This window comes from Elephas maximus, chromosome 2 (assembly GCF_024166365.1).
Source record: "Elephas maximus indicus isolate mEleMax1 chromosome 2, mEleMax1 primary haplotype, whole genome shotgun sequence".
NCBI classification, from domain to species: Eukaryota; Metazoa; Chordata; class Mammalia; order Proboscidea; family Elephantidae; genus Elephas; species Elephas maximus.
Genome location: NC_064820.1, coordinates 86,398,000 through 86,411,456, shown reverse-complemented (window position 1 = coordinate 86,411,456; position 13,457 = coordinate 86,398,000). Strand labels below are relative to the sequence as shown.

Genomic DNA, 13,457 nt, shown 5'->3' with positions numbered 1-13,457 from the left:
AGGAAAAGCCATAACCCCAGGTTCTGTGGTTAGCTCCTTCATTAATGTTTATATCCGCTTTTCAGATCCCAGTTGTGATGAAGAAGAAAGAACAGTTTCTACAGAGGGCACCTCTGTTCAGAGCATTGAACTAGTCCTTCCACCTCATGGAGATCATCATGGGAATACATTTGGTGGTCAGATTATGGCTTGGATCGAGACCGTGGCTACTATTTCTGCAAGGTTCTCTGCTTTAACCTTTGGTGTGTGATTTGGGGCTCAGTGGGGAGAGACTAAAAAGAGCTCCAGATTTAGTTACTGGGCTAGTTAAGGAGACAAAGAAAGGACTGAGGGAAATGCGGCCTTTTATCAAAATGAGAAAACTACAAATCATTTACCTGTTTACCTTAGAATAGATCTGTCTTTTTGTTTGAAAGTAAATATTTCAGTCTTTGGTTTAAAAATAAAAATGAAATGACAGTTCTAATACTTTATTCAGAATTACGGTTGCTGTTCCTGTGACACTGTAACTCATTGTAAAGACAGTGTATGAAAAATGAGATCCAGAATAGATGTAGAAGACAGCCTCTACGCTTAAAAATAGTCCATCTAGTTACAAACCTTTTTAAAGGCAACTCACAATTGGATCAGACCTTTGAAGGTGTTGGTTAGAATCATTACAACCAAAGGCTTAACTGAAAAATAAGAGGAGGAAGAGGCGAGTACTAGAAGAATACTTTTAAACTCTCCTCAATTTCAAGGTTATTTTATTCTTAATGGAACCCTGTAGGTAATTGAGGAGCTTTAAGGAACACTGTGTACTCTGAAAAAACAGTTGAACAGTATCTGCCCTTCTGAAAATTTTTGTAACCACTGAAAATTATTAGGGTTTTATTTTCCCCAAATTAAAAGAATTTTATTATTAATATGCCTAGAGTTATAACTATAGTTAGAAACCTGTATTTCTGCTTCCTATGAAATATGCACAAATAAGGGAGCTTGTTTCTAAAATGAGATTGTCATTCTTAATGACAATAAAGCATTTGAACACGTTCTGTTGGAAAGGCTTACAATGTAATTAACCATGGCTGAGTCTGTTCACTTAATGTTGACAATTCTTTAGAGTAATTGAATGACTACAGTAGGAATCTAAAATGAAGAAAATTATGGAAGTCATTTTCTTAGATTAAATATTCTTCATAACTATTTCAAAATTTCACACACACAAATTGTAAAATGTGTATCTCATAGCCTTTCAGGCTTTGTACAGCAAGCAATCCGGGGAATTTCTTTCTGTGGGGAAAAAAAAATTATTCTTTTCCTATGTGGGCAAATTCAGTTAACTCTGAGACTGAGGCTTCAGTGTGAATGGCACCAGCTGGCAGTTACCTTCACACGTGCCCCACTCCAACCTGGAACACTCTCCCTGTCACTGTGCCCATGACCCATCAGGAGGAAACTGACCCTCAGATTAAAACAAAAGGTATTGGTTTGTTGTTTGGAGGGACTTTCATAGACAAGAGTTGGGCTGTCACCGCAGAACAGAGTAAAAGTACCAGCATCTTGTAAAGACCCCACTGCTTGGGGAGATGGTATTTCCCCCAAATATTTGCAGATAGTGTGTGGTACTACTCTCAACACAATCCGGTTATTTATTTCACTTTTGAATTAAAAGAAATGCTTATTTAGAAAGCATATTGAGTACTTGTCTACTGCATCCATTAAGTAAATTAGCAGTTCATAAAAATATTTTGGAAAATGATTGCCTTCTTCTCTCTTTCTCCTTTCCTTTGTTTCATCAGTCGCCTCTGTGGAGGACATTCTCTTCTGAAATCCGTGGACATGTTTAAGTTCCAGGGTCCATCTACAGTTGGAGATCATCTTGTCTTCAATGCCATTGTCAACAATGCATTTCAGAACTGGTGAAGTGTGCCCAAGGCTCTTAGGCTTCTTCTTGCTGCTCTTAGTTGCCTCAAGTTGATTCCAACTCACGGCAACCCCACTTGTGCATAGTAGAACTGCCCCCTAGGATTTTCAAGGCTGTGACCTTTTGGGAAGTAAGAGTCAGGTCTTCCAAGGCACCTCTGGATGGGTTCAAACCACCAGCCTTTTGGCTACTAGTTGAGTGCTTAACTGTTTGTGTCGCCCAGGATCTCCTTAGGCTGCTATAAACAAAGTTTGCACATAAGTAGAAGACTACTCCGTAACCAAGACCCTGCCAATTTCTTTCTTTCTTTTTTTTTTCCTCCTCAAAACTGCCCTCAGTCTTCAAAAGCAGTAGATACATATTTTAATTCCTTTTTCTGCCTGGGGCCTCCTCAAGTAAGTTGTGAGGGCTGGCTTTGTCTCAAAATGTCTCATACAGCATGACTGTATGTCCTAGTCTGCCCAGGACATCTCAGTTTATACTTGTCCTTCTGATAAATTATATATATATTTTTTGTTTTGTTTTTTCTGATAAATTATAATGCAGTTATAAGTTAATAAAGGAGCCCTGGTGGCACAAACAGGTAAACACTTGACTAATAAACAAAAGGTTTGAACCCACTCAGTAGCTCCACAGGAAAAGACCTGGTGATCTGCTTCCATAAAGATTACAACCAAGAAAACCCTATGAGGCAGTTCTACTCTGTCACATGGGGTCGCTATGAGTCAGAATCGACTCAGGGGCACCTAGCAACAACAACATAAGCTAAAATATTTTAATAATTAATATAAGTTAATAAGCATCCCAGTGACTGTCTGATCAGCCAGCTCATAAGGGACCTGTCATTTACCACCATGAAATCCGTACCACTTTCTCTTTATTCTTGTAATTCTTGTTACACAATGAAAAGATTTAAGTTAGTGTTTTTTTTTTTTTTCTTTTTCAGTGTAAAAGAGAATATCTATGGTTCTTACCTAATTTTGGTGTTTGATTCTTTTTTTATTACAAAACTACTGTTTATAGGGAAGAGAACTTTAATCCCACACTCTCACCCCGCATACCAAAATATGTTCATGAATATATAAAGCCCCAAGTGACCTTTGCCCCACTTGTACATGGGTAATAAAGTGGAAATGCTCCCAAGGGCTTGTACAAACAGATCCATTGAGCTGATAAAATGGGTTTGAATAATGGCAGAGATTTGCAGATGACAAAGAAAAAAAACGAGGAGCCCTCATTCTCTTGGTTGCTCTGAGGTGGTGGTGTTGGTGGGCAGGGCGGCCTACTGGTGCTCTGGCTGTCTGTGCCCACCGCCCCGTGTGCTCATCTTGCAGTGTTGAAGTTGGAGTATGCATGGAGGCCTTTAACTGTCAGGAATGGTCTGAACGCCGTGGCTGGCACATCAACAGGGCTTTTCTTATTTATAATGCTGTTGATAATAAGGAAAAGCTCATCACGTTTCCAAGAATCAAACCGATTTCAGAGATGAGTTATTATCACCTGAGGCTCGATAATCAGACCACTTATTCTGGGGGAAGCTGTGGGTACAGAGTTCTCTTCCCATAATCTCCTGGCATCATCAACAATCTCCATGGCTACATCCCTTTGATTTTCTTGCTTTTCTGCATCATAAAGTAAAGTAGACTTTTTTTGATCATTTGCTGAAATGATGGGGGCCCTTAACTTCACCTGTACTTGACCACATGCTCCTGTTGGTGGCACATCATTTTCCGTGTCCCCTTTCTGACTTCCTCTCTCATTTCTTTACACCCAGTTCTCTGTGCTACTGCACAGTTTTCTGAACTGTATCTCTTCCCCTCATTCTGGAATTGTGTTAGTGCCATCTTTCACCGTTTCTAAAAACTCTGTAATGATATATATATATAATTCTGGTAACAGATATGATAACAATCTCCACTTAAGAAAAAAAAAAAGAACTAAAATAGCTGTGATAGTTGCACCTTTATCCATAAGTCTGCCTTGTTGTGGGTTCGGCCAAGGCAGCTCTGATTGATGAGGAAAGTTCATGTAGCGCCAACACATCCCAACAGACCTTTCAAATGACTTGAGAGAGCACCAAATTATAACATATAGATTTTACTTTGCTTTTTCATTAAAGGATGATTTTAGAAGGTATCGTGGAGCAATTGCACGCAGGAGAATTCGCCTTGGCAGGTAAGGGATATACAGGTGATCCCGACTTACGACAGGGCTCCGTTCTGATGACTCCCTTATAAGTTGGGTCTGAAGTAAGCCATATACCTCTTTGTTTTTTTTTTTTAAGGTTTCATTATTGCCTCCTTTTATTATCAGTATCTTTACAAATTCAACTTTTATTTGTCTTTGGGGGCTGGAAACATACATAGATTTACAGATATATTTTAGTATATACGGACATAAAAAATACACAAATCATAAAAATTTTTCCAACAACTAGGAAAAGCTGGACAGCATTGGCTTTTTTTCGGTTGTGGTGATAATTTCTGGATCATCTGGATTATTCCTGGGGATAGGGATGGCATTTCTAGTCAGAAAATTAGTGAGAGTTGTCTGTGTGGCCCTTTTCTTTCTTTCTGCATATATTTTTCAGTCTAACATCTCACTGCTTTCTGAATCTGCTATTGACTTTAGCAAAGCGATCAGCATTTGGGTCCATGTTGTCAAGCAACTGAAAAACCCCTGGTTTAGTTTAGAAAAAAACTTCAGCTAATCCTTTCACAGTTAAATCTTTGACAGCTTCTCTTCTTCCCCTTCCTCATTATTTCTTTCTTCTTCAGCATTTTTTCCTTTTGAAAATCTATTAAGTCCTGATCTGTCAATTCCCCTTCTATGTGCTCTACGAGCTGTTCTACATTGGCCATATTAAATCCTAAATTCAGCATTTTTGCCATGTGGATGATTTTTCTACCTCTTTCATCATATTATCTGATCAAATGCTTGGCACATGTTCACATAACTTAGCAATTTTTTCCAAATCCCCTGTATGCATTTTCCCATAGCTTCCTCCCAGGAAGATGCAATGTTCCAGAGACACTGAAGAACATTGTAATTCTTCTAGAAATCACATAATGTTACCATAGTGCCATCTGTTGCAGCTATTGCCTGAGCAAATGTAGTCTGTAGGTAGTATACCTTGAAAGTGGTAATTGCACCTTGGTCCACAGGCTGAATCACAGCTGTCGTACAGGGAGGTAGATACACCGCTTTCACATCTTGATTTAGATCAGCCATGTGAGGAAGATGCCCTGGGGCATTGACAAATAGCAGAATCTTGAAAGAAATGCTCTTTTCAAGGCAGTAGGGACACACTTCTGAGATGAAACAATTTACATGCTGCAACATCATATGTGTTACATATTACTAGCCAAAAGATGTATATAAAAAAAAAAGACAGTTATCAGTGCGGTTCATCGTAACTTCAATACTTTGTAAGTTGAGGACTACGTGTAACAGATAAGACTTTTATGGAATCTTCAGTTATCTGATATGTTACATAACAAAGGGCTCTCTCTGGGTCTCTATATACATATATGCAGAGCAAGAAGTTCTGCGGTTCTCTGAGGCTATGATGGAAATTGTTCTTGATTGTTCCACCAGCAAAACCAGCTTTTTAATGCTGCTGATTTCCATTCAAGAAAGTGCCATGGTTATTTTTGTGTGTCAAATGCGGAGTAGAAAACTCTTATTTAACACTCTTTTTTTTTTTTCCAGAAAATATGTTATTTCCCACAAAGAAGAGATTCCACTTTGTGTGCACTGGGATATAAGCAACCAGGTGACAGTTTTATGATCTAGAGATCATCATGTGAAAATCACATTTTTTTAAAAAAGCTGAAATCCACTTGTTTAACTGAATCGGATCATGTCTACACAGGTTAGCTGAAAAGGTGAATGATATCCACCAGTCATTTCAAAATGAAACAAAGCCAGGCTCTCAGTAACTGCCTTTCTGAATTATATCTGCAGTTCCCAAACTACAAATGTAGAATCCCTGCCATCAAACGGATTGGAGCAGCTCTATACATTGAGATCTGGCGTCTTATCATAATTTGTACTGAATAGCATGCTCACAAGCTTGTATTTTTATAGAACAATAACAAGGTATTATTAGTCACCTTTAAGTTTTAGATCATAAAAATCAAAGGGAATTCCAAGTTTCTTTATTACATGTGGATTATAAATCATATTGAAACATAAACCATCTTTGCTCAGGACACCAATTAAAATGGTAGTAATTTCTAAGCATACAGGACTTACACTAACTACCTTGTCTGAATTCTGAATTAAGTGTTTGAGAGAGAAATTATGTTAGCTGCAGCTTAGTGCTAAAGTCAACACCAACATTTTGACTAAACATATACCTCCTCTAACGGTGTCCATCCTCTAAGCAGAAGGTATTTAATCCTGTACTTGCATGTTGAACACCCAGCTTTTAAAGTATCTTTATTTTAGGTGTCCCTGAGTAATGGCAATGTGGAAGCTCTCAGAAAACTGGCAGCCAAAAGTGGTTGGGAGGTCACCAGTGCTGTGGGAAAGGTAGGAGGTGTCCAGATATATACACAACCCCTTGTCCCTCGCAAATGAAAGTCATGGTAGTGGTGGTTCTGCTGCTTCTACTGCTGCTTTTAAAAAAGTTTAAAAAAATCTTTTGAGGAAACTATTTCTAAGAGTCAAGTATTTGTCCAGCCCTGGCCCTACTACTCCATGATGGCTGATTTGGGGTCCCTCAAATAATCTTACGTGTTCCTGCTGCTGAGTTTTGGGCCTCATATTCTATCTTTCCTTCTCTTCTCCATCTACCCAAACCCTAGCAGATCCTGAGAACCCGAGGCAAATCCATTTTGATAAAGTCTCTCCTCTCACCCCTCTCTGAAGAAACTTCTCCCTTTAGGAATTCCTTTAGCAATTATTTCATTAAAATTAATTTGTCATGGCACAAATGGTTAAGTGCTTGGTTACTGAGAGATTGGTGGTTCAAATCTACCCAGAGTCACCTTGGAAGAAAGGCCTGGTGATGTACTTCTGAGAGAGCACAGCCATTGAAAACCCATGGCCACAGTTCTACTCCGACACACGAGTCACTGTGAGTAGGAATCTACTCAATGGCAACTGGTTTGGGGTATTTTTGTTTGTTTTTATCCTGTGACATTTATCCTATGGCTACCTTGAATTGATATTTAACTCTTACATAGTAATTTAACTTTTTATACATGATCTTCTTTCCTTTACTAGATTATAAACTTCAATAAAGATAAACCAGTCTTGACTTTTTATCTCCCTTAGTACCTTTTATAGTGTTTTTCATGTGATCAGCAGTAAATAAACATATAATTTGGATTTTAATTGTATGTAATTTCAGAGAGCCTTTGAGGCTGATGCCCACACTCACCAGACTGGCAGTTCAATGAAGGTTATTTTTCTTGCCACTATATTCCCAGAATTTCATACTGCCTGGCATTCAGGAAACGCTCAATAATGTTGGCCCTTCAGTTGTGTTCATGTTTCAGTGTACACTAGTCTTCATCATCAATGAAGCAGTAGCCCCTAAAATAGGGTGACCAGATGTCCTGGTTTCTCCAGGAAAGCTCTGGTTTCTACCTGTTGTGCCATCATAATTATTAACAGGCCTCAGTAACCCAGGTTGGTTGACAAATTACATGATCACTTTACCCTGAAATCAAAGAAAATTCAGATACTCCATCAATTCTTTTTAACTTTGACACTGACCTTCTCTGTATGCTTTGTTTTTCCCTATTTGCTTTTATTACTTCTTTTTTTTTTAATTTTTTTTATTGTGTTTTATTTCTTTGTATCACCATATTTTCCTCTCCATATGGAAGGTGTATGATTACATTTCGTAGTCCTTCTTTATTATTTTAATGTTGTCTTCTTTTATATAATAACATCACTGTTACCCTGTTTTGGGCTTTTTTTTTTTTTTTTCCTTATAATCTTGCTTTGTTTTTTTGGAGTTCCCCATCTGGGTTGACTTCTGATTGCTCTGCCCAGTGCTCTAGCCTTGGGTTGACACCTGATATTATTGATTTTCTAACCAAAGAACTCCCTTTAGTATTTCTTGAAGTTTTGGTTTGGTTTTTATGAATTCCCTAAACTTGTGTTTAACTGGAAATGTCTTAATTTCACCTTCATATTTAAGAGACAGTGTTGCTGGATATATGATTCTTGGCAGGCATTTTTTTTTTGCTTTTATTATTTCTTTGTTCTCACTAGTGAAGTCTGAGAGGCTTCCTTGCTCCTCCAGATATAGTTAGGTCTCTGTCTTGTTTGCTTTAGCAGCATGTTTAACATTACAGAATTATTTGTTTCTCTTTAGTTCTCATAACAGATACTTCAAGACTTTATTTCCTTTTACTAACATAAAATCTTCTTCTTGCATCTCAATATTCATGAGCAGCATTGGAAAAGACAAACTCATGCATGGAATTAATTTAGTGAAGCCATATACTATATTAAAATATCGGTTCTTTGGGAGATAAGGGGTATAAACAAACCTAAACAAATAAATAGTGTATTTTCTGAGGTCATTGAAAAGCTATCAATAATTATTTCTTAATTTTTGTGCAGATGCTTAGCAGAGAATATTGTATAATTAAGGAAGTATTCTTATATTATTTCTGTTGAATTTGAATTCCTCCTTTTTTCAGATTATATTTGCAATAAAAATTGGATATTTTCCTTTTGAGTTACTTGCCTTTTCTCTCCCACTTTTTACAGATTTCATATGTTTTAAATTTAAAAATCAGCTCTCTTATTTTTCTGTTACTTTTTAGTTGAATAATTCTTACAACACTATTATCTGTTAAGTTTCATGGTTATTACAGGCTTTAAAATTTCCACTTATTTTCAATATAAATTAGGCAAACATATAAGACTTCTGGTATCCATAAGGAATTTGGACAGTATTATTTTAATCCATATTTTATTTTCAATGTATAATGAAGGAATTAATAATAGTGCTAATACACAGAGCAAAAGATGTACCCTCATCTTAAAGAAGCTTATAGTCTATTTCGGAACCATCACACATATACTTGAAACAGGGAAGAATATTTTAAGGTAGTTCATAAACAAGTTTAAACCGTAAAGGTCAGCTCTTAGGCAATTCAAAGTAACAGAAGACAATTACTTAGAGAGAATGTCAAGGAGGAGGTGATTCTTACAAGACTCCTTGCAGATAGTATAAGAAATAGATTGCTGGAGGAGAAAAGGGCTTTCTAGCTAGTGGATAGCTAGAGCCAAGTCCTGATGATGGACAATTAGCATGGGAAGGAGACTGGCCTGACAGGAGCAGCTTTTTACTTAGGGACTAGCTGAGACTGTACTAGAAAAGTTGTGGTAAAAGCCAGATGATATGAGCCACCTGGAAACCTTTACTCAGGATAAAACCCCAATACTGGAAACAAAGCAAAGTGAAGTTATTCTCACCAAAGCTGGGTGAGGGGGTGGGCTCTGAACTCCATCTGTCTAGCCCATATCCATGTGGTAAGCTTTCAGACACCTCCAAGGAAATTAAGGGCTCCCCAGGCCTCTGTGAAAACCAATTTTGCCCTCTTCCCATACTGTAGTCGCAATAACATAAAAAAAAAAAACATATTCGTCAACAAATAGTACAAAATTCTAAAATTTGTGCAATTTATATAAGACTTCCAAACCCATTAAATATGATCTTATTAGAATAAAAAATAATATCATTAATAAAATGTTAGCAAGCCCTAGCAGACTTTGAGCTCCCTTACCTGAAGGTTCATTTCATAGAATAAAAATCACCAACCACCAAACGACAAAAAGAATTTGAAGGTAGTTTGAGTTAGTTATAGAGGAATCTAACATGCATTCTGCAGAGCATGAGAGAACTCATATTCTAGGAAAATTGGTATGGAGAATTTTTTTCATTAAGCAAAACCTGGCATTTCTCAGAGTTTAAGGAGAGACAATACCAACAGCAAAGCGTCCAACATCATGGCACACACACCCCCACAGTACAACAAACTGACAGACACATCGGATTCTACTGAAGGATTCTTTGGGGAAAAAATTAAGTGATGCAGGGAGTGTCAAAAGAAGATGGAAGGAATAAACAACAACAAAAAAATTTTTTTTTATGACAAAAAGAATTGGTCGACGTTCAACCATTTCAGGAAGTAACATATGATCAGGAACCTATGGTACTGAAGGAAGGAGTTTTCCAAGCTGCGCTGAAGGCACTGGCAAAAAAGGCTCTGGGAATTGAAGAAATACCAATCGAGATGTTTCAACAAACGGTTGCAGCTCTGGAGTGCTTACTGGTCTATGCCAAGAAATTTGGAAGACAGTTCCCTGGCCAACTAACTGGAAGAGATCCATATTTATGCCCATTCTCAAGAAAAGTGATCCAACAGAATGCAGAAATTATCAAACAATATCATTAATATCACATGCAAGCAAAATTTTGCTGAAGATCATTCAAAACTGGCTGCAGCAGTATATCCACAGGGAACTGCCAGAAATTCAAGCTGAATTTAGAAGAGGACTTGGAACCAAGGATACCATTGCTGATGTCAGATGGATCCTGGCTAAAAGCAGAGAATACCAGAAAGATGTTTACCTGTGTTTTATTGACTATGCTGTATGGATCATATCAAATTATGGACAACATTGCAGAGAATGGAAATTCCAGAACACATAATTGTGCTCATGAGGAACCTGTACATGGATCAAGAGGCAGTTGTTCGAACAGAACAAGGGGATACTGTGTGGTTTAAAGTCAGGAAAGATGTGCATCAGGGTTGTATCATTTCACCACATGTATTCAATCTGTACACTGAGCAAATAATCTGAGAAACTGGATTATATGAAGAACTGGGCATCAGGATTGGAGGAAGACTCATTAACAACCTGCATTATGTAGATGATGCAACCTGGCTTGGTGAAAGTGAAGAGGATTTAAAGCACTTACTGATGAAGATCAACGACCACAGCCTTTAGTATGGATTACACCTCAACATAAAGAAAACAAAAATCCTCACAACTGGGCCAATAAGCAACATCATGGTGAACAAAGAAAAGACTGAGGTTGTCAAGGATTTCATTTTACTTGGATCCACAATCAAAACCCATGGAAGCAGCAGTCAAGAAATCAAAAGAGGCATTGCACTGGGCAAATGGGCTATAAGAGATCTCTAAAGTGTTAAAAAACAAAGATGTCACCTTGAGGACTAAGGTTTTCGATGGCCTCATATGCATATGAAAGCTGGACAGTGAATAAGGAAGATCAGAGAAGAATTGACCCCATTGAATTGTGGTGTTGGAGAAGAATATTGAATATACCATGGACTGCCAAAAGAATGAACAAATCTGTCTTAGAAGAAGTACAACGAGAGTGCTCCTTAGAAGCAAAGGTGGCGAGACTACATCTCACATACTTTGGACATGTTATCAGGAGGGATCAGTCCCTGGAGAAGAACATCATGCTTGGTAAAGTAGAGGGTCAGTGAAAAAGAGGAAGACCCTCAAGGAGATGGATTGACACAGTGGCTTCAACAATGGGCTCAAGCATAGCAAGGATTGTCAGGATGGTGCGGGACTGGGCAGTGTTTTGTTTTGTGGTACGTAGGATCGCTATGAGTCGGAACTGACTTGACAGCACCTAACGACAACAAGGAGAGACAAAACTAACAGCTGCCTTTCCTTGTCTGTTTCTTTTGAATCAGTGTTATTGATTTTAACAGCAAGGCAATTAAAAGAAATTTCTGCAGCCTGCACCTTCAAGGGGAAGGATCAAAATATAATTTGTTTATTTGATACTCTACTGGACAAGTGTAGTGAGTTTTGTAAGTATAGAATTTAATGGTGGCTGCTTATAAAGATGGAAAAGAAAGAAAAGTCCAAAATGGATGTCAGAAGAGATTGAAACCTACTCTTAAACATAGAGTAGCTAAAGTGACTAGAAGAAATGGTGAAGTAAAAGAGCTGAATGGAAAATTTCAAAGGGTGGCTTGAGAAGACAAAGTATCATAATAAAATATGCAAAGACCTGGAGTTATAAAGCCAAAAGGCAAGAACATGCTTGGCATTTCTCAAACTGAAAGAACTGAAGAAAAAAATTAAGCCTTGAGTTACAATTTTGAAGAACTCTATGGGCAAAATATTGAACAACGCAGGAAGTGTCAAGAGGAGGTGGAATACACAGAGTGACTATACCAAAAAGAGTTGGTCAACTTTCTACCATTTCAGGAGGTAGCACACAGTCAAGAACTAATGGCAATGAAGGAAGAAGTCCAAGCTGCACTGAAGGCACTGACGAAAAACAAGGCACCAGGAATTGATGGAATACCAATTGAGATGTTTCAACAAATGGGTGCAATGCTAGAAGCACTCACTAGTCTATGTCAAGAAATTTGGAAGATAGCTACCTGGCCAACTGATTTGAAGAGATCCATATTTGTCCCTATTCCAAAGAAAGGTGTCATCCAACAGAATATGATTATCAAACAATATCATTAATGTCACATGCAAGTAAAATTTTGCTAAAGGTAATTCGAAAACTGTTGCAGCAGTACATCGATAGGCAACTGCCAGAAATTCAAGCCAGATTCAGAAGAGCACGTGGAATGAGGGCTAGCACTGCTGATGCCAGATGGATCTTTGCTGAAAGCAGAGTATACCAGAAAGATGTTTACCTGTGTTTCATTGGTTATGCAAAGGCATCTGACTGTGTAGATCATAACAAATTATGGATAGCATTGTGAGGAATGGGAATTCCAGAGTGTTTAATTGTGCTCATGAGGAACCTGTACCTAGACCAAGAGGCAGTTGTTGGAACAGAACAAAGGGATACTGAGTGGTTTAAAATCAGGAAAGGTGTGCATCAGGGTTGTATCCTTTTACAATACTTATTCAATCTGTGTGCTGAGCAAATAATCCAAGAAGCTGGACTACATGAAAATAATGCAGCATCAGGATTAGAAGAAGACTCATTAACAACCTGCCTTACGCAGATTTTACAACCTTGCTTGCTGAAAGTGAAGAGCACTTGAAGCACTTACTGATGAAGATCAAAGACTACAGCCTTCAACACATACTACATTTCAACAAAAAGAAAACAAATATCCTCACAACTGGACAAATAAGCCACATGATAAACAGAGAAAAGATTGAAGTTGTCAAGGATTTCATTTTACTTGAATCCACAGTCAACACACATGGAAGCAGCAGTCAAGAAATCAGAGGATATATTGAATTGGGCAATTCTGCTGAAAAAGGCCTCTCTAAAGTGTTCAAAAAGCAAAGATGTCACTTTGAGGAGTAAGGTGCTCCTGATCCAAGCCATGATATTTTCAGCTGCCTCATATGCTTGCAACAGGTGAACAATGAATAAGGAAGATCGAAGAAGAGTTAATGCATTTGAATTACGTTGGTGAAGAATAATGAAAATTCCATGCACTGCCAGGAGAATGAACAAATCTGTCTTGAAAGAAGTACAGCCAGAGTGCTTCTTAGAAGGGAAGATAGCAAGACTTCATCTTATGTACTTTCAACATATTATCAGGAG

The 13,457-nt window shown here is 37.9% G+C and overlaps 1 protein-coding gene across 1 annotated transcript in view; it reads left to right on the top strand.

Moving 5' to 3' along the window:
- Window positions 1-13,457, top strand: part of ACOT12 (acyl-CoA thioesterase 12) — a 78,159-nt gene that overhangs the window by 46,464 nt on the left and 18,238 nt on the right. The window contains 6 exon segments of the mRNA XM_049867782.1: window positions 66-222; window positions 1,782-1,901; window positions 3,241-3,387; window positions 4,022-4,081; window positions 5,618-5,681; window positions 6,359-6,442. Of these exon segments, the coding sequence (XP_049723739.1) occupies window positions 66-222; window positions 1,782-1,901; window positions 3,241-3,387; window positions 4,022-4,081; window positions 5,618-5,681; window positions 6,359-6,442 (632 nt within the window).